This window comes from Haemorhous mexicanus, chromosome 17 (genome assembly GCF_027477595.1).
Source record: "Haemorhous mexicanus isolate bHaeMex1 chromosome 17, bHaeMex1.pri, whole genome shotgun sequence".
NCBI classification, from domain to species: Eukaryota; Metazoa; Chordata; class Aves; order Passeriformes; family Fringillidae; genus Haemorhous; species Haemorhous mexicanus.
Genome location: NC_082357.1, coordinates 15,493,258 through 15,512,290, shown reverse-complemented (window position 1 = coordinate 15,512,290; position 19,033 = coordinate 15,493,258). Strand labels below are relative to the sequence as shown.

Here is a 19,033-nt window from a genome sequence, read left to right as displayed (position 1 = left end):
TCTCAGCCCCAGGGCCAGGGACCCTCCTGTGCCACAGCCCAGCCAGGGATGTCCCCTGCTCCCCAGAGCCAGGGTCAGGGCAGTGCCAAGGGACAGGGACCCACAAACCAGCCTGCAGTGCACAGCCCCCCCCAGCCCAACCCTGAGCAGGGACAGGGACAGAAAGGACATTTCAGAGCCAGCCCAGACAGCTGCAGGAGCCCCCCTGGTCTCTCTCTCCACACTGGGGGCCGGCTGCCAGGACTGTCCCCATTCCCTCTGCCCCTCAAAGGGCTGGAATGCCCTGAAAGCCACTGAGGGCTGGGCTCCTGATAAAGGAATAAACCCAAATATGGCACAGCAGTGCCAGCGTGGACAGAGGGTCCTCCAGGAGAGGAGGAGGAGGAGGAGGAGGAGGAGGGACACAGACACACACAGAGCTAGTCTAGAGGCCAGGTTGGTACCATCACCCTGGGTCCTGGTGGCTCCTGCAGTGCCTTGGCCACGATGTCACTGAGCCCTCAGCACAGGGTCACCCCAGAGCCCCTCCCAGGCTGAGGGACAGGCTGGCAGGGTAGGGTGTCCCTGGGGTGTCCCTGGGGTGTCCCTGGGGTGTCCCAGGTGGCAGCAGGAGCTCCAGCCCTGCTCCTGCCCCACTAGGGATTTGCTGGAACTCCACCAAGCTCCTCTGCTGGGTGTGCCACCATAATCACAGGGATCAGGGATCCCAATCGGCTCAGCCCTGCCTGGGACCCCCTCCCCTGCTCCCAGCACCAGCCTGGCCCCCCGTGCCCATCCCAGGGGCTCTGCCAGCCAGCTCCAGCCACCCCTGCTGGCACCTGCAGCACCTGGATGCACTCCAGGATCACCCAGGACAGGTCAAACCTTTCCATCCCGGCTTGGCAGGGCTGGAGAAAACCCAGGCAGGAGCATTCCTGCCTCACTTCCATTGCTGACACACTTTCAGGCAGCAGCCACGGTGTTTCCCCTCCTTCTCCTGTGGTTTGGGTCAGAAAACAGCTCCTCTGCTCCCTCCAAAACAAACCTCAGCTGCAGAACCCACCAGGGCTGGGGGACACCGGGCTGCTGCCCTGCCCTGGGGACACCTGGGGACACAGAGGTGTCCTGAGGGGACAGAGGACACTGCTCAGAGGCCTGGTGTGCATTCCCAGCCCGTGCCCTGCACCGGGGGCTCTGCAGTGCAGGCAGCAGCACTGAGGGATGCAGGGCAGGGGGGCACAAGTGCAGGATGCTGACCCCAACCCAAACCCCAGCAGGCAGAGGAGGGAGGGGCAGCCCTGGGAGCCTGGAAGGAGCCAAGGAAGGGCAGAACCCACTGCAGGAAAGGGGCCCAGGGGATCCTGCAGCACCAGAACGAGGGAGCCATCCACACCCCCAGCAGGGCAGGACTGGTGAGACTGGGAGCTGAGGGGAGTTTATTGCCACTGTTATCACCACAGTCCCGAGGGCAGCTCAAAGGCTGCTGCCTCTGCACGGATTTAGGGATGTGCTTAACTTTAAGGAGCTTTTTGTCACCAGTGTGGGAAGGGGAGGGGTGAAACCCCACTGTCTGCATCACAGCAAAGATGAGGAAAGCTGGGGAAGCAGGAGCCCTCAGTGCTGCCAGCACCCACAGCCCGTGCCATGGGGAGCAGGAGGCTTTGGGATGGTGCCACAGCTGGAGCAGGACTGCTGCCTCCCTTCTCCCCCTGCTCTGCAGGGCTGGGCTCCCTTCCCCTTCCTCTTCCCCAGGAATGACTCCAGTTTTCACAGCAATGCCCCAGGAGCCCCAAACCCACCCAGAGAGAGGGACTGAGGCTGGGGGGAGGCAGAGCACCCCCAGGGCTGCACTGGGGGGAGAGGACAGGGCAGCTCTCCCCATGCCCAGGGCTGCCAAAGCACAGCCAGGATGCTCCTGGGGCTTCCCAAAGCCTGGCTGGGCCTCACATCCAGGCTGGGATGCTGCAGCCCCTGCACACTGCTGGGAGGGCTTGGGGCTCATTCCATCCCTCCATCCCTGCTGGGAGGGCTCAGGGCTCACTCCATCCCTCCTGGGAGGACTTGGGGCTCTTCCATCCCTCCATCCCTCCTGGGAGGGCTCGGGGCTCACTCCATCCCTGCCTCCATCCCTGCTGGGAGGGCTCAGGACTCTGCCTCCATCCCTCCATCCCTGCTGGGAGGACCTGGGGCTCTTCCATCCCTCCCTCCCGGCTGGGAGGGCTCGGGGCTCATTCCATCCCTCCCTCCATCCCTGCTGGGAGGGCTCAGGACTCTGCCTCCATCCCTCCATCCCTGCTGGGAGGGCTCGGGGCTCAGGGCTCACTCCATCCCTCCCTCCATCCCTCCATCCCTGCTGGGAGGGCTCGGGGCTCTCTCCATCCCTCCCTCCCTCCCTCCTGCCGGCCGCACACTCTCCCCCAGCCCCTCCCCCGGCTGGAGCGGGCTCAAACTCCAGATGTTGGTGAAACGCTATAAATAACAGAGGGGGAGGGGAGACGGGGCTGCTGGGACGCCAGGCCCACCAAACACAAGCAGATGTTCCTCCCCTTCCTGCAGGGCCAGAGCTGGGACTGGGCAGGAAGGTGGCGGCTCCAGCATCCAGAAAATCCCTGGGCAGGAGCAGAAAACGGGAATAAATCCTTGGGCAGGAGCAGAAAATGGGAATAAATCCTTGGGCAGGAGCAGCAAACAGGAATAAATCCTTGGGCAGGAGCAGCAAACAGGAATAAATCCTTGGGCAGGAACAGAAAATGGGAATGAATCCCTGGGCAGGAGCAGAAAATGGGAATGAATCCCTGGGCAGGAGCAGAAAATGGGAATGAATCCCTGGGCAGGAGCAGAAAACAGGAATAAATCCTTGGGCAGGAGCAGAAAATGGGAATGAATCCCTGGGCAGGAGCAGAAAACGGGAATGAATCCCTGGGCAGGAGCAGAAAATGGGAATAAATCCTTGGGCAGGAGCAGAAAATGGGAATAAATCCTTGGGCAGGAGCAGAAAACTGGAATAAATCCCTGGGCAGGAGCAGAAAACAGGAATAAATCCTTGGGCAGGAGCAGAAAATGGGAATGAATCCCTGGGCAGGAGCAGAAAACGGGAATGAATCCCTGGGCAGGAGCAGAAAATGGGAATAAATCCTTGGGCAGGAGCAGAAAATGGGAATAAATCCTTGGGCAGGAGCAGAAAACTGGAATAAATCCTTGGGCAGGAGAAGAAAACTGGAATAAATCCTTGGGCAGGAGCAGAAAATGGGAATGAATCCCTGGGCAGGAGCAGAAAAGGGGAATGAATCCCTGGGCAGGAGCAGAAAATGGGAATGAATCCCTGGGCAGGAGCAGAAAATGGGAATGAATCCCTGGGCAGGAGCAGCAAACAGGCTGCTCCCATTTCCATGCAGGCAGAGCTGTAATTACCACCCACCCCGTTCCCAGGAGGTGTTTCAGCTCTGACACCAATGGTCAGAAGAGGAAATCCTGCCCTCACTCCCCCAGCACAGGGCTGGCAGCCCAGAGCCTCTCAGGGAATGCTCCCTCTTCCCACACCTCCCTCGTCCCCATCTCAGCAGGACCAAGCTCAGGGGCTCCCAGGGACTGCCCGGGGTCATCTCTGCCCCACAGAGAAGGAGGAGCTCAAACGTGGCTGAGCTGCCACCAAAAGGCTTTGGGGAGAGGCTGTGATCACCCTGAAAGCAGCAGGGTCACCTCCGGTGTCCCCAGGAGAGCTGCAGGCTCCTGGTGGTGACAGCACACGCTGTGCTCACCTGGCTGTCACAGCCCGTGTCACCTCACCTGCCTGCCCCAGCCCTGGGCTGCTGCACCTCACTGAAATCTCCTGCACTACCCAAATTACTGCAATTATTCCCATTGCTGCAGCTGAGCTGGAGGGACAGCAGCTCTAAAATGCAGGGCTTTATCTGCAGACACTGAGGCTCGTGCTGCTCCCCCAGCACCCTCCTGCCCACCTGGGGGCTGCACCAGCACCCCCCCAGTGCCCCTTGGATGCATCCCCCCATCCCTCCCTCCCTCTGGATGCATGCCAGGCTTCCTGGGCCAGCAGGCAGCACAGAGGATGAGGATGGCAGGGAGTGACTCCAATTAGCAATGGAACACGGCCAGGGCTGCCCAGCAGGGCCAGGCTGCAGCTGATAGGGTCATTTGGGTATTCCTGGGATAGCTCCTGGGAATTTGGGTATTCCTGGGAGTTCTCTGATGGCAGCCTCTGAGAGGAGGAGGAGGAGGGGGATGAGCCATGCCATGGAAAACCCAGACTCCCAGCACAGCTCCCTGCAAGGAGGGGAAGGATGATGCCCACAGTGGGCACCCAGCCTCAGCAGGGTCCTGCTGGCCCCAGGGACACTTGCCCTGAGCCCTGCAGCCCTTTTGGGCACAGCTGAGGGCACAGTGGGGGTCACTGGTGCCAGGGGGGTGCAAAAGTCATCACAAGAGGTTAATGAGGCCCTCCACCACCCCATGCCAGCAGAGCAGCAGCAAGAAGAGGTTTGCACTTCCCTGTGCCCTCCACCCAAGGGTCCAGCTCACTGCCAGGAGCTGTGGGATGCAGAGCTGTGCCAGCACCCTGCCAGAGCCCTGTGATCCAAAGAAAGTGCCAGGCAGGAGAAAACAAGAGCAGGAAGGATGTGGAGGGTGGGGAGGTGCCCGAGGTGCAGCCCGTGGTGGCAGCATTGCCAGGCTGTGGCATGGCACCAGCCCAGCACTGGGAAAAGCCCTTCCCTCACAGCTCCCACCAGGGCTTCACTCCTGGAAACCTCCTGCCAAGAAATCCCAGCTCAGCCTCCCCCAGAGCTGCCCCAGGCACGGGGTAAGCCTGGATTTGCCCCTCTGCGCCATCCCTGCAGCTTTAGGGAAATCCCTGAGCACAAAGGGGCCTCTCACAGGGCCACTCCTGCTTGGCACCTCGTGTCCCCAGTGGGGACAGGCCCAGTGAGGGTCCCTGATGGGCACAGCCCTGCTGTGGGGACACCAGCTCTGCCCAGCCCCAGAGGGTCAGCAGGGATGGAGCTGTCCCTGTCCCTGTCACCCCACAGGGTCAGCAGGGATGGAGCTGTCCCTGTCCCCTGTCCATCCCACAGGATCAGCAGGGATGGAGCTGTCCCTGTCCCTGTCACCCCACAGGGTCAGCAGGGATGGAGCTGTCCCTGTCCCTGTCAGTCCCACAGGGTCAGCAGGGATGGAGCTGTCCCTGTCCCTGTCCCCAGCTGTCCCCATTCCCATTCCCTGGCAGTCCCAGAGGGTGCAGCAGGGATGGAGCTGTCCCTGTCCCTGTCACCTCACAGGGTCAGCAGGGATGGAGCTGTCCCTGTCCCTGTCACCCCACAGGGTGCAGCAGGGATGGAGCTGTCCCTGTCCCCAGCTGTCCCCATTCCCACTCCCTGGCAGTCCCACAGGGTGCAGCAGGGATGGAGCTGTCCCTGTCCCTGTCCCCCCACAGGGTCAGCAGGGATGGAGCTGTCCCTGTCCCCTGTCCATCCCACAGGGTCAGCAGGGATGGAGCTGTCCCTGTCCCTGTCACCTCACAGGGTCAGCAGGGATGGAGCTGTCCCTGTCCCCTGTCCAGCCCCAGAGGGTGCAGCAGGGATGGAGCTGTCCCCATTCCCTGTCCCCACCTGTCCCCATTCCCCATTCCCTGTCCCCAGCTATCCCCATTCCCATTCCCTGGCAGTCCCACAGCTGCCAGGGAGTTTCTCAGCCCCAAGCTGTGGGAAGCAGCAGTTTTTCCCCTCTGTGCTGGTGTTGGAGCAGGCTGAGGCAGCAGAGCACCCACGCTGTCCCCTGGGCAGGGCTGGAGCCAGCAGCAGCAGCAGCAGGAGAGGCTTGGCTGGAGCAGGGAGCAGCTGGCCCAGCCCAGGGAGAGAGGGAGGGAGGATGGAGGAGGCAGAAAGCGCCACGTGCACGTGTTTTCGTGGAGAGAGACAGCTTTTCCAGCAGGCTCTGCCAAGGGAACACACAGCCAGGGCACCAGAGAGCTCCTCTGCTCCACAGGGATCAGCTCCAGGCTGATGTGGGGCAGAAATGTGGCTCCTGGCAGGCTGGGGTTTGTCCAAGAGGAGAAACATGGAATCTCTGCTCTGGATAGAAAGGGATCTCGGCAGATCCACAGGGATCTGTTTTCTGCTGGGTGGGAGGGAAAAGAGCATTGGTCAGTGAGCAGGGGAAAGACTCCTTCCCACGCTCAGCACGAGCCCCCAGGCCAGAGGAGGGGCTGCTCTGCACAGTGGGAATGCAGAAAGATGCTGGGAATGAACTTCCCCCATTCCTCAGTGCTCTCCCCCTCCACAGGGGCCGTGCTGCAGCTCAGAGCTCCTGTCCCACTCTGTGACACCCCAAAGCAGAGCACTGCCACCCCCAGGGGCACATCCCAAACAGAATCCTGCACAGGGCAGAGCCAGGCACGGCTCCCAGCCCTGCTTTCACCCGGGTCTGTGCTGGAGCCAGGCACCTCCAGGCTCTGCCCAGCCCCCTTTGGCCTGCCCAGCTGCTTTTGGAGGCCAGGCCTTGAGCAATCACCAAACCCTGGTGGAAGCTGGCCCCATTCCTTGCCTCCAGTGACCTGGGGTCAGAGCAGGAATCCAGTCCTGCAGCTCTGTGCTCGCCTGGCACCAAGGGCTCCCAGGAGAAGCCCTGGAGCTGGAGGGGGCTCTGTGATACTGCAGGGAGCACCTCCCAGCCCCAGAACACCCCGGGACAGGGAGGTTCTTGGGAAAGGAAAGGTTTTATCCCAAGGACTGAGGCTGCTCAGGCTCTGTCCTGCTGCTCTGCCCCGTGCCAGGGCTGTGCCACCGGGGTCACCCCGGCAGGACCACAGAGCAAACCCCACCAGGGCCAGCACCTACTGCTCAAACCCACCAAGACCTGCCCTGAGAGCCTGAATTTAGGGATAGGGTGCAAGCCCAGTGCCCTGCAGAAGGCCAGCTGTTAGTCAAGGCATCTCATGCAGAATGGGGAAAACTGTTGTGCACCACAAGCCAGCAAGGACACAAAAGTCCTGGTGCCCTCCACGAGCCCCCAGACCCCAGAGGAAGAGGCCATGGGTGCTAGACTGAGCCTTGCAGAGCCCAGCAAAGCACAGGCAGGGTGGGAAGGGAGGCACAAGCCATCCTGCTGTCCCTCTGGGGCTGCTTTTCCCCTCCTGCTCTGCCCCCCTGGCAGAGGGGGGGACACATCTGCACCCCCAGGCCGGCCCCTGCCCAGGGAGGGGGAGAACAGGCACTGCTCTGTGAGTGCTGGGCCCAGGGAAGTTCAATAGTTTACTCCCAATATTTGTCTTGGCCGGGCAGCCCAGCTGGCTGCAGGAAATGGGGCAGGGGGAGGGCTGCAAACATCCTCTGCATTCCTGGTGCCGGGAGCAGAGGCAGCACGGGGCACCCGCCTGGGGTCACCCAGCGTGAGAGGGGCCCTTTGTGTTTGCTGCAATCAAACACCCAGGGGTGCCCCTTTCCAGAAAGCAGCAGGGGCTGGGGGGCCTCGGGGCCAGCCCTCAGCTCCACAGTGAGCTGCTCCCCTGTCCCAGTGCTGAGGACACTCAGTGCTCAGGACCTGCTGAGCTGGGCACAGCAGCCAGAGCCTCCCACTCTGCTGGGGCTCCCCTTGACCTCCCCACCCAGCACTCAACCCTGCTGTCAGTGCCCCCATTGCACAACGCTGGCACCAGCTGCATCCCACAGCACTGCTGGGAAACTCGGCATCTACCAGGACCTGACAGGACCTGACAGGACCAGGGACCACCAGGGCCCCTTTGCCAAGCTCCAAAAATGTCATTTCTTAACCAAAGCTCCCTAAAGATGAGGGATGCCCCTTGCCAGGGAGCTGAGCTTATCTCCAGCTGAACAGGGCAGGGCCAGATGAGGGCTGGGGTGGCCCCTGGAGCCCTGGGCAGTGCACACAGAGGTTCCTGGGGCAGGGAGGATCTCTGAGATAACCCCAGAGCCAGGGCCAGCTGCTCCTGCTGATAAACCTGGGGTGAAGGGGGTGCCAGGGCCAGTCCTGGGCCTCTGGGCACGCTGCCATCCCTGCCTCTGGCAAGGGGGACACAGAGCCCTCAGAAAGGGGGAACAGCCCCAGAATGGCACTGGCAAAACCAAAAGAGGGATTTGGGGGCCCAGCACAACCCATCAGCCCCTCCCAGGGGACTCCATCCCCACACCCCACACCAAACAGGGTCTCCCACATCCCCCTGGCTCAGCACCCCCATGCCAGAGCAGCCCAGCTGCCAGACAGGGGCAGGGAACTCTTCCAGGCAAAGCCAGCTACTCACCCACTTACAACTAATTAGGGCCTGTCTTAATTAAATCCTGCTCTGAACGAACAGCCCCAAGGCCAGAATGAACAGATTTACCTGGGATGGCCTCTGGCTGCTCCTGAGGGGCTGCTGGTGGGGAGGGAAGGAGCCACAGGGGGCAGGAGCTGCCAGGGGCTGGGCAGAGCCCCCAGAGCCCTTGCCCAGGGCACAGCAGCAGTGCCCAGGCAGTGCCAGCTCAGCCAGGTGCCAGGGCCACGTCCCCAAGGGTGGGAGCTCAGCCTGCCAAGGCTGGAGCAGGGGGATTAGCCCTCCAGCACCCTTGGTGCTGCTCAGGTTTCTCAGGGGATCAGTCCATGAGAGGGTCTAAGCACAGAACAGCCCAGGAGCAGCAGGGCTCTGGGCAGGCAGCCACCCCACTGCCAGCAGCTGGGCATGGAGAGGCCCAGGAACACATCTGGACTGCCAGGCACTGCTGCTCCTGGTCCCAGTCCCTCCCCAAGCACCCCTGGCACAGCTCAGTGCCAGGCTGGAGACCCTCGAGGGGAAAGAGCCACAGCCAGGCAGCCCAAGTTGTGCAGCCTGGAGAAGGGGAGGCTCCAGGGAGAGCTCAGATCCCTTCCAGAGCCTGAAGGGGCTCCAGGAGAGCTGGAAAGGGACTGGAGACAAGGGATAGGACCCAGAGAATGGCTCCCACTGCCAGAGGGCAGGGAGGGATGGGATATTGGGAATGGGAATTGTTCCCTGGGAGGGTGGTGAGACCCTGACACAGGTTACCCAGAGAAGCTGTGGCTGCCCCTGGATCCCTGGCAGTGCCCAAGGCCAGGCTGGACAGGGCTGGGAGTGCCCTGGGACAGTGGAAGTGTCCCTGCCCTGCCAGGGGGTGGATTAACTGACCTGCCCCTTCCAACCCCAACCATTCCAGAATTCTCTGCCCACTGAGCAGCCTCTCACACTTTCCCCTGCAGGGAATTGTCTTTCTCCCCTTCCCAGCGCTCATAAAACAACTAAAATTTGGCTTTCACAGGCTCACCACTAACAAACATCCCACACCAGCTTATTGTGCCTGGAAACAAACTCCTGCAAAGCTTTAGTGGGAAAAGAGAGACACTGAGCCAACAAAATCCAGCTCCAGGTCTGGATGTGGTCTGAACGTGCACAGCAATGGAACCAAAACATTCAGGAGTCCAGGCAAAATGTAATGAAATTAAATTACAGTATGGATCTTGCCAGAAAGAATTATGTCAACAGCTTGAGGTTCAGTTCCTTATTTATAGAGACCTGTGGATCTGGAGAAAGCCTCTGCTGATTACAAGTTTAATTTTTGCTCTCTCATATCCCAGCCTGGAGTCCCCCACCAGCAGTGCCTGTAAAATCTCCACATCCAGAGACAGAGCAAAGGGCTGGGAGACAGAACCAGCTCAGAACAGACCTTCACTCACAGCCTGAGCTCTTTTATAGTGCTGGGTACATCACTGCCCCCGCTCCCACAGCCTGGAGGGCAGGAATGACCAGCACAGCAGTGATGCCACATTGTCAGGCTGTGAGCACCCAAGGGATGGGTAAAAGGAGCTCTTCAGAACCTCTTTTGCAAGTCAGGTGTGTCTGGAAGCCTTGGCCCCCTCCAGCCTGGGGGTTCACACGGGAAGTCAGCAGCACTGGGACTCTGCCCCCCCGTGCTTCCATCCCCCACCTGCAATCCCACAATCCCAGCACACCCTACCCGGGGGGGAGCAGGAGGAGCTGGGATTCCCCCACAGCCCCCCCGAGGCAGCAGCAGGTCCAGATCCAGCCCTGGGATGATTGATCCCTGCACACACAGCAGCTCTGGGACAGCCCTGCACCAACAGCTGGGAGCGTGCAGCACATCCCCTTCTCCACAGCTCTCTGGAATAAACAGAGGATCCAAAAGAAACCCCAGCCCAAACCCAATATTGTTGGAAGGTTTCCTGTGCCATGGCAAGCCCCTGAGGCCGAGCAGGCTGGAGCAGCTCCAGGGGATGGAGCAGAGGCACAGCAGAGGCTCTGTGCAGCTGCCAGGGCACACGCACGAGGCCCCGCCGCTGCCAGAGGATTTTTAATTTATTCTAAACCATTTAATCGTTCTGCCATTGAACAGAACCATCCACAGCTGGCCGGGAGCCCGCTAGTGAGCGGGGCTGGGGTTGAAGGAAAGCTGCTGGAGCCCATCCCTGAGAGCCGAGGGGGCTGGGGAGAGAGAGCTGCACTTCCAGCAGCTCCCACTGAATATCAGCTGCCCAATCGCTCCGAGGGAAAGTTTTTGATTACCGGAGGATGCAGAAGGGATCAGCACCGGCTGGACCACCCTCAGCATCCCCAGCGCCCTGCAGCCGGCTCCGGGCTGCGGCAGCCCCCCTCCCCTTCCCGGGGGCTGGGGGGTCCCGGGGTGACCCCGCCGGCCCCAGGGCAGCGTGCGGCTCCGGGAACAAAGGCTCTTGGCAGGGCACGGCTCCTCCCGACGCTAATCTGCCTCTCGCCTCCCGCCCGCTTTGTGTTTCACTAAAAATACCGCGGGGAGGAAGTTCGTGCCGCGGGGTGGATGCTCTCCTCCCCGGGAGGGGCTTCCTGCGCTGCCCCGGCACCAAAATAGCCCCCAGCCCGCTGTGCAGGCCAGCCTGGAGCGGGGGCTGCCTGCCCAGCCCTGCCCTGGCCGTGCCAAGGGAGCTCTGGGCATCCAAGCCCTGTCCCACAGCCCTGCCCTGGCCGTGCCAAGGGAGCTCTGGGCATCCAAGCCCCATCCCAAGCCCTGGCCGTGCCAAGGGAGCTCTGGGCATCCAAGCCCCATCCCACAGCTCTGCCCGTGCCAAGGGAGCTCTGGGCATCCAAGCCCTGTCCCACAGCTCTGCCCTGGCCGTGCCAAGGGAGCTCTGGGCATCCAAGCCCCGTCCCACAGCCCTGGCCGTGCCAAGGGAGCTCTGGGCATCCAAGCCCCGTCCCACAGCCCTGGCCGTGCCAAGGGAGCTCTGGGCATCCAAGCCCATCCCACAGCCCTGCCCTGGCCGTGCCAAGGGAGCTCTGGGCATCCAAGCCCTGTCCCACAGCTCTGCCCTGGCCGTGCCAAGGGAGCTCTGGGCATCCAAGCCCTGTCCCACAGCCCTGTCCTGGCCGTGCCAAGGGAGCTCTGGGCATCCAAGCCCCATCCCACAGCCCTGCCCTGCCCGTGCCAAGGGAGCTCTGGGCATCCAAGCCCCGTCCCACAGCCCTGCCCTGACTGTGCCAAGGGAGCTCTGGGCATCCAAGCCCCGTCCCACAGCCCTGCCCTGACCGTGCCAAGGGAGCTCTGGGCATCCAAGCCCTGTCCCACAGCCCTGCCCTGGCCGTGCCAAGGGAGCTCTGGGCATCCAAGCCCCATCCCACAGCTCTGCCCTGGCCATGCCAAGGGAGCTCTGGGCATCCAAGCCCATCCCACAGCCCCGGGAGGATGCGGGAGCCGGGAGCGTTCCCAGCAGGATCGGATCCAGGTCCCTGCCAGCAGCTCCTCCGAGTGCTCGGTGATGCCCAGCACACGCTGCTCATCCCTGCCAGAGCTCCAGGAATGGCACGGGCAGCCCCAAACACACCAAAAACCAGCACCAGAGGAAGGGGGACAGCACACAGGGACAGGCACCGGGCTGGGGCTGCCCCACCCGCAGGGCTCGGGGATGTGAGGCCTCTGCAGCAGCACCAGCACCCCAAAACCATCACAGAATCCTGGGATGGCGAGGATGGTGAGAGGAATGGTGGATTTGTCTTTACAAACCAGCCGTGGGTCTGCTGGTGGATAAAACCAGCCCTGGGAGATAAAAGAAACAATGGGAAGGATTTCACTGATGGAGGAATGGAAGAAGACATTTGCTTTCACAAATAAACTTTAGGGTTGTTGGTAAATGAATTTAGACATTGAGAGAGGAAAGAAAAAATGGGGAAGAAAAACCCCTAAATTCCATAAGAATTAAAAATGAAAAGGGAGGGTTATACATTAGAGGGGAATCTCTGGGATCAGGGGTATCAGGGAGTCTGAACCTCTCAAGTGCCTCAGCCAATGGGGAAAGAGAGAAGGGAAATGTGGCCGGGAAATTGGGAAAAAAAGGAGGCTGCATCCTCCAAAAATTCCAGCGATCCCAGGGGAATGCCCCATGGCCTCTCGCTTTATTCAAATAAAGCCACAAAGGGACTCCTCTGTCTCCTTTTTGGACACAAACCTCTGGTGTTTGTGGATCAATTTTCCCAGCAATGGGAAGGGAGCTCCAGGTCCATCTCATTCCTCACCCCCCGTTATCCCAGGTTGCTCCCGGGTCCAGCCCAGCCCTGGCACTCCCAGGATGAGGATGTGCATCCATCCCCCCGTGCCGAGGTGCGGAGCTGGAGCCGCTCCAGAGCCACCCCCAGGCGGTGACACGCGATGCCACAGCCCGGCGACATCAATAATGCAGCGGGGTCAGCACGGGCGTGCCCAGAGCTCCGCCCGACTGCTGCCGCCGCTTTGGGATGGAGATCCCAAAACCAGGGATCCCTGTGCCACTCCTGGCTCAGCGCCCACCCCAGGCAGACCCTCACAGCCACAGGGGTGCCAATGGCAGGGACTCTGGCAGAGGCTCTCCAGGCACCTTCCCTTCCTCATCCATCCCATCCACGCCCTCAGCCAGCAGCAGCTCCACGCTGCAGGTGCACAGTTGGCTTTGCAAAGTGGTTCTTTTAAAGCAGAAATGGGCAGAGCCCCCAGGGTGGCACATCCCTGCTGCCCCCAGGGTGGGCACATCCCCTGGTGCCCCCAGGGTGGGCACATCCCCTGGTGCCCCCAGGGTGGGCACAAACACTCAGCCCTGCCCGCTCAGACCCAGCATCCCCAAAAGCAGCTGCTGTGGGAAGGGCAGGAAGGCACTGGGACACAGCCACAGCTCCCTGGGCTCTGTGCCCGAGGGTTCCCCACAGCTCTCCCTGCACAGCAGGAGCCTCACCAGGCCGTGCCAGGGCTGAGCTTTGCCCTCCTTCCCACCTCCCTCTCCCGCAGGGCCCGGCCTGCCGCGGGCACTGGGAGATGCTGCAGGGAAGTGCTTTAATTCAAACCATCCACTTATTTATTTTTTTAAATTGCATAATTGCTGCAGACATTTCTGCTCATGTTTGGTTTTATTACATCTCTGTGGTTATTCTACAAGCCCTAAATTTTGGGCCTCAACTGAGTTGGCAAAGTGCTCCAGAGACATCTGTCCTGAGTTACTCCCCTCGCAGAGCTGGGGCAGGACACACCACAGCACAAGGGGATTGCTTGCAACACAAAAGTTCTTACTCCTGGCCCAAAGAGCAGGGTAAATATTGACTGCCTTGGGGTCAGCACTGACCCTACACCTGGTCCCCACAGCCCTCGTCCTTCAGAGAGCAGCACAGCTGTCCCCAGACACACCGGGGGCTCAGGAACTGCCACCACCCCCCTGTCACTCCAGGGACACCCTCAGTTCCTGCCAGCAGCGATCCCAAGGTGACACATCCCTCCCCAGCACAGCACAATCAACAGCCAGGCACTAATCCCCCCCCCCATGAGAATTCCCAGACTCAAGAGGCTTGAATCCAGGAGCTCCAAGACGTGGGTCTGTCCTCCAAAGGATAAACTCTGGAGAAGTTTATCCTTCACAAAGGCTGTAAAGGTCCCTTTGCACACCCACCCCCTGCAGACCAGAGCACGAAGGAAGGGAATTGCATCACCCCCAAGGCCTCTCTGGCTTGGCTGTTGCTCTTGTTTCTCCTACAAACACACCTGGAGAAGGCAGCAAGTCCCAAGGACATCCCTAATGGCCATAATGGGGTCCCAGTGCCCTGCAGGAATGGGACAGCAGAGCCACAGCCCCTGTAAAGGTGCTGCCAGGCTGGCCAGGACACATGGACACCTCTGGAATGAGCAGCAGCACCCAGGTGAGGTGCTGGCAGCCCTGCAGCTCCCCTGCCTTTTGCTCACCCCCAGCCCAGGAGTTTCATCACAGCCAGCCGTGGCCCAAAGGCACCTTTGCCATTAAAGCAGCTGACAGCCAGCACCTGGAGCAGCCCTGGCACGCTGGGACCCCCAGCCCCCACCTCTGCACCTCAGGCAGGGCAGAGCCAGAGCCCTGGGAACAGCCTGCTGGGGACAGGGGAGCACCTGGCACAGGGGACAGAGCGGGACAAACCCCCCCAGCCCAGCAGAGACAGGAATGGGCACAATTCTGTGGGACAGGGCAGGGCAGCCCTGGCTCCCTGTGCCACCACGGCCACACAGGGCACTGTCCCCACGGTGCTGGGGACAGCAGAGCTGTGACAGCCACAGCTGCTGGCTGCCAGCCCTGCTGACCTGCTCCCCGGGCAGGATTTTAAACACATGCTGAATTATTCATGGCACCACCGAGGTTCCTGCAGCACGAGGTGCTGGGCACAGGTCCCTGCCAGGGTGCACGGTGACCTCCCCAGCCAGGGCAGCTCCGGGGGGTGGCAGGGCTGTGCCCACCCTCCCTGCTCCACCACAACACCAGAGTTCCCTCCTCCTTTGGTTTCAGCTGCTCGTCTCCTCAGGCTGCCCTGAGCAGCCCCGGCCTCCAATCCAGGAAAACTCCAGCCTTTCCATAAACAAACGCTGCTGACAAACATGCAGCTCCCTGGAGCAGCCTGGAGCAGCAGCCCCAGTTCCCACAGGGACAGCTTGGGGCCACAGGTCTGCAGGGGGAAGGAGCTGCCTCCTCTCCTTCACTGAACACCTCCAGGAAAGCTCAGGAAAGCCCTAAATCTGGCTGGGGACAAATGTCCGGGTGTACCCCAGCTGTCACAGCCTGACTGCAGCAGCAGCAATCTCCCAAAAACCCCCCACAGTCAGGAGCTGCACATTCCAGTGCCTGTGATCTGCTGGATCAGGGTCAGGCTCGAGCTGCCCCATGGGGGGACACAGTGCAGGGCAGAAATCAGGTCCACCACCCCTTCTGCACCATGCCCTGGCCTCCTGCTGCTTTGGCAGCCTGCAAGAGGGACACAGCAGCCAGACCAGGAGCCTGGAGCAGCTTTCACCACCTTGAATCACAGGAGCAGGATGCAGGTCCTGCTGCTCCGGCCACCCCTGACCTCACCCCAGAGTCACACAGGGCCCTGGCATGGAGAAGTGACCTTGGCAGGACAGCTGGCAGTGCCCAGCTCTCCTGAGAGCTGCTGAGGCAGGAGCAAACCACCCCAAGGTGCTCAGCAGCCCGACCCCATCCCCACGAGGGGGGAATCACCCCTGGAGCCAGCTCCCCTTGTCCAGCACAGTGAGTGCCCAGGAAAAGCCCCTCTGGGAGGAACAGGGGCTCTCCTCCCCCCTGGCAGCCCTGCTCTCCCTGTCCCACCCTCTCCTTGGAGGAGCCAAAGCCCAAAGGCCGGAAAGGACCGTCCTGTTCCCCGGCCTGACTTCCCGTCAGCTCCCGCTGCTGGAGCCCGACCAGCGCCGGGAGCAGAGCAGGAAATGCCCCGTGTGAGAGCCACCCTCTCCTTGGGAATGGCTCCTGGCCCAGAGGGCTGCAGCCCCAGGGGAAACACAGCCAGCACCACCCTCACACACACACACAGCTTCACATCAGGCAGTAAATCATGAAAAATAAAGCACTGCCTCCGAGGCTGGCCCAGGGAAGGGGGAGCCTCCTCTGCAAGATTCCAAACAGCTCCAGAGGGAAGCACCAGAGCTGAGAGCCCCTCTCCTGCCTCACACCAGCATCACCCTTATCTGCACGGGGGATTTCTGCACCAGGGGCTCCTGAGGACACAGTGCTTTCCCAACCTTCCCCTGGATCTCCTCCTGGCAGCCCAGTGGCCACTTCTGGGCCAGCACTCAGCCACCACCCCCACTGCCAGGGACAGAGACCGAGCTGGCAGTGCAGCCCCTGCAGGGCCCCCAGGGAGGAGGAGGAGGAGGAGGAGGAGTAGGAGGAGGGATGCCCAGCAGCTCCGTGCTGAAGAGGCTGTTGAGCAGCCCAGAGCAGCAAGCACAGGCCAGGGGGACAGGGATGGGAGGGCACAGAGGGCAGGAGCAGGGCACACAGGGATGGAGCAGGGCACAGAGCCCGAGCCAGCCCCGCTATCAGCCCCGCTCCTGCCCGCGCCGGCTCCAGCCCCGCAGCCATGGAAACTGGACGTGTTCCACCCCGAATTCCTTCCCTTCTGGAAAGGAGTTTACCAATAAAAGGCACTTAGTGCCGAATCCCAGTCCAGACCCAGGCCGCTTGAAAAGAGCCAATTAACTTCCTATTTCAGCAAAATCTGCGAACACGTTCAGCCCAGATGTTCCCTCCCTCCTGCTAATAATGGAGGCAGAGAAGCTCATTCATGAGCTCCAGCTTGGCCACAGCTCTGCTCTGGGCAGCCTGTGATCCAGGCTGGGACACCAGCCTTGGCTGGGGTCACTGTCCCCAGGACTGGCAGGCCCCCAGAGCCCCCCAGCAGCTCAGGAGACCCTCGGGGGCACTGGAGGGGAGGGAATGCACAGCCCCCAACAGCCAGTGCTGCCTGGAGTGAGAGCTTCCACAGGGACACTGGGGGTCCCCAGGGTGACAGTCACACACAGAAGGGTTTTCTCTGACGGGACAAGCCGTGCCCAAGGAGGAAGGAGACCCCAGGGGGTGCCCACAGCCCCGCTGTGCCCTCACCTTCCTGCTGCCGTGCGAGGAGAAGCTGTGGGAGTGCCTCTGGAGGCTGCCCCCGCTCAGATCCAGCTGTGGCTTCCAGACCTCGCCGTTGTCGCTGGCCAGGCCCTTGGCAGGGGGCACTGCCGAGCCCAGCAGGATGCCGTTGTGCACCATGTCCTCGGTGCAGGTGAGCCGCAGGCTGCACAGGTACTCGTCCGTCTCCTTGTCCACCACCAGCAGCCGCGTCTCCGTCTCCACGGCCTTGATGCGCTGCACGACCTGGGGACGACAGGGACAGCTCAGCGGGAGCCCAGGGGACACTGGGGGTGGCACCCAAGGGCCATCAGCTCCCCCCCAGTGCTGCAGCTCCGCTCTGGGTACAGGGTTATGCTCCCAGCTACGGGTGATGGGGCAGAAAGGGCAAGGACGCAGCTCTGGGAGATCCCTGGGGATCTCTTCCAGCCCAGGTCCTGCAGCCACACAGCAGCTCTGCCCAGATCACCCAGGATCACCCTGCCCAGCTACCTGGGATCTCCTCCTGCTCAGTCAAGAGCTTCCAGAGGCTGGCACTGCCCCTCGAGCATCAGCAACCCTCTGTCTCATGCAGTCTGTCCCTCCAGGGAAACACCCTCATCTCCTCAAGCCAGGGTGTCCTACTCCCATACCTGGGCAGGGCACGAGCCAGGGGCACAGGAAGGCTCCAAGCACCAATGTAGGCAGTCGGGTGCTGGACTGTCCCCACCACACCATTGTGCAGGCTAGGGGTAGATTTAGGAAGCAAACAGCCCAATCCATGCATCCATGCCCAGCCCGTGCTGGGAGGCAGCAGAGAGGAGGGGAGCCAGTGCTGGGAGCGGGAGATGAGCCCGTCCCTGGCAGGATCCAGCTCCAGCAGGGCTGAATGGGGACATTGTCCTGCTGTGCCCGGCTCCTTTGCAGGGATCAGGGACTGGCAGAGGCTCCGACAGGCACTGACACTGCAGAGAGCCAGGAGGAGCTGATCCCACAGCCAGGCAGGGGGTAAATCCCACCAGAGCGGGCTGGGATGGAAACAGGGAAAACCCAGATCATCCACAGGGAAACCACCTGCAGACTCACTGCTGGCAGCTGCCAAGGACACCTCCTCCCTGCACAGGCCTTCATCCCGAGGAGGAGGAGGGGTGGCACTGCTGGCAGTGCTGCTCAGCCACCATCCCCAGCCATGGGGTGGCCCTGAACACCCCAGACGTGCTGGGGACCCCCCAAAAGCAGCCCGGGGCTCCCTGCAGGGCTCCTGCTCTGATCTAGGTCACAGCGGCCAGACGCGCCAAGGTTAGAGCGACAAACGAGCCTAATACGCAATTAACCAGCATTTATTTACTCCCTGCGAGCTCCACTCAAGGTCAACAGAGCCCGTATCTGCAAACAAGAAAAAAACCAGCCTGTAAGAAATGTACAGGCTGCAGCCAGGGCTGAACTAACTCATCCACTGCAGCCTCTGCCTGCACAGCAGCGATCCCAGGCTCCCTCCCGTAACCAGCCTGGAGGGTGCTGATCCATCAGGCCCAGAAAATCCATCTGCTCCCGTTCAGATCCGTTTACATCTGACATCAGACGGTGCTGCTGACACCAGCAGTGCCTGTGCAGGGACACTTCTCCCAGAGGGGACCTGGCAGCAGCAGCAGCAGCCAACGCACGGCAGCAAAGATGCGGATGGGGAAGGTGCTGGCCCTGCAGGGACATCCCCCAGAGCCAGCAGTTCAGGTGCTCCAGGCAGCACAGGGGATCACAGGGGTCCCACAGACTGCAGAGGAACTCAGAGGGTCCACAGAAGGGTGCAAAGCTGGCATGGAGCAGTGCTGGGCTCACCCCAAGGCCGAGCCCCCCAACAGCCACAGCGAGAGCAGCGATGGAGCGAAGGTCCCACGAGTGCCAGGGCCAAGCCAGGCAGGGATGGAGAGCGGCACAGAGCAGCCCCCTGTCCCCTCCCCACGAGCAGAAGGGGCTGTGAGGAGCCCCCCAAGGCAGCAGGTCTCCCTGGCACAGAGCAGAGAGGTGGGAGGCAAAGCAGCAGCCCCCGGCGAGCTCCTGCCCAGCGCCATACCCGCTTCCGAGCCATGCTCCCAGCCTGGAGTCCCGCAGGCTTCTGGAGACAATGCAGCCTGCCCTGCTCATCTGGGACCTCCTCAGCACCCGACCCAGCCCCACCATT

The 19,033-nt window shown here is 61.7% G+C and overlaps 1 protein-coding gene across 5 annotated transcripts in view; it reads right to left on the bottom strand.

Moving 5' to 3' along the window:
• The window catches only part of NHERF2 (NHERF family PDZ scaffold protein 2), a 37,073-nt gene that overhangs the window by 15,746 nt on the left and 2,294 nt on the right, over positions 1 to 19,033 (bottom strand). For 3 of the 5 annotated variants that reach the window (XM_059862117.1, XM_059862118.1, XM_059862119.1), the window contains exon 2: positions 16,864 to 17,121. In XM_059862117.1, coding sequence (XP_059718100.1) covers positions 16,864 to 17,121 — 258 coding nt within the window. Of the gene's footprint in view, positions 1 to 16,863; positions 17,122 to 18,925; positions 18,981 to 19,033 lie in introns of those variants that run through there. The other 2 variants (XM_059862120.1, XM_059862121.1) reach the window with 2 other exon arrangements.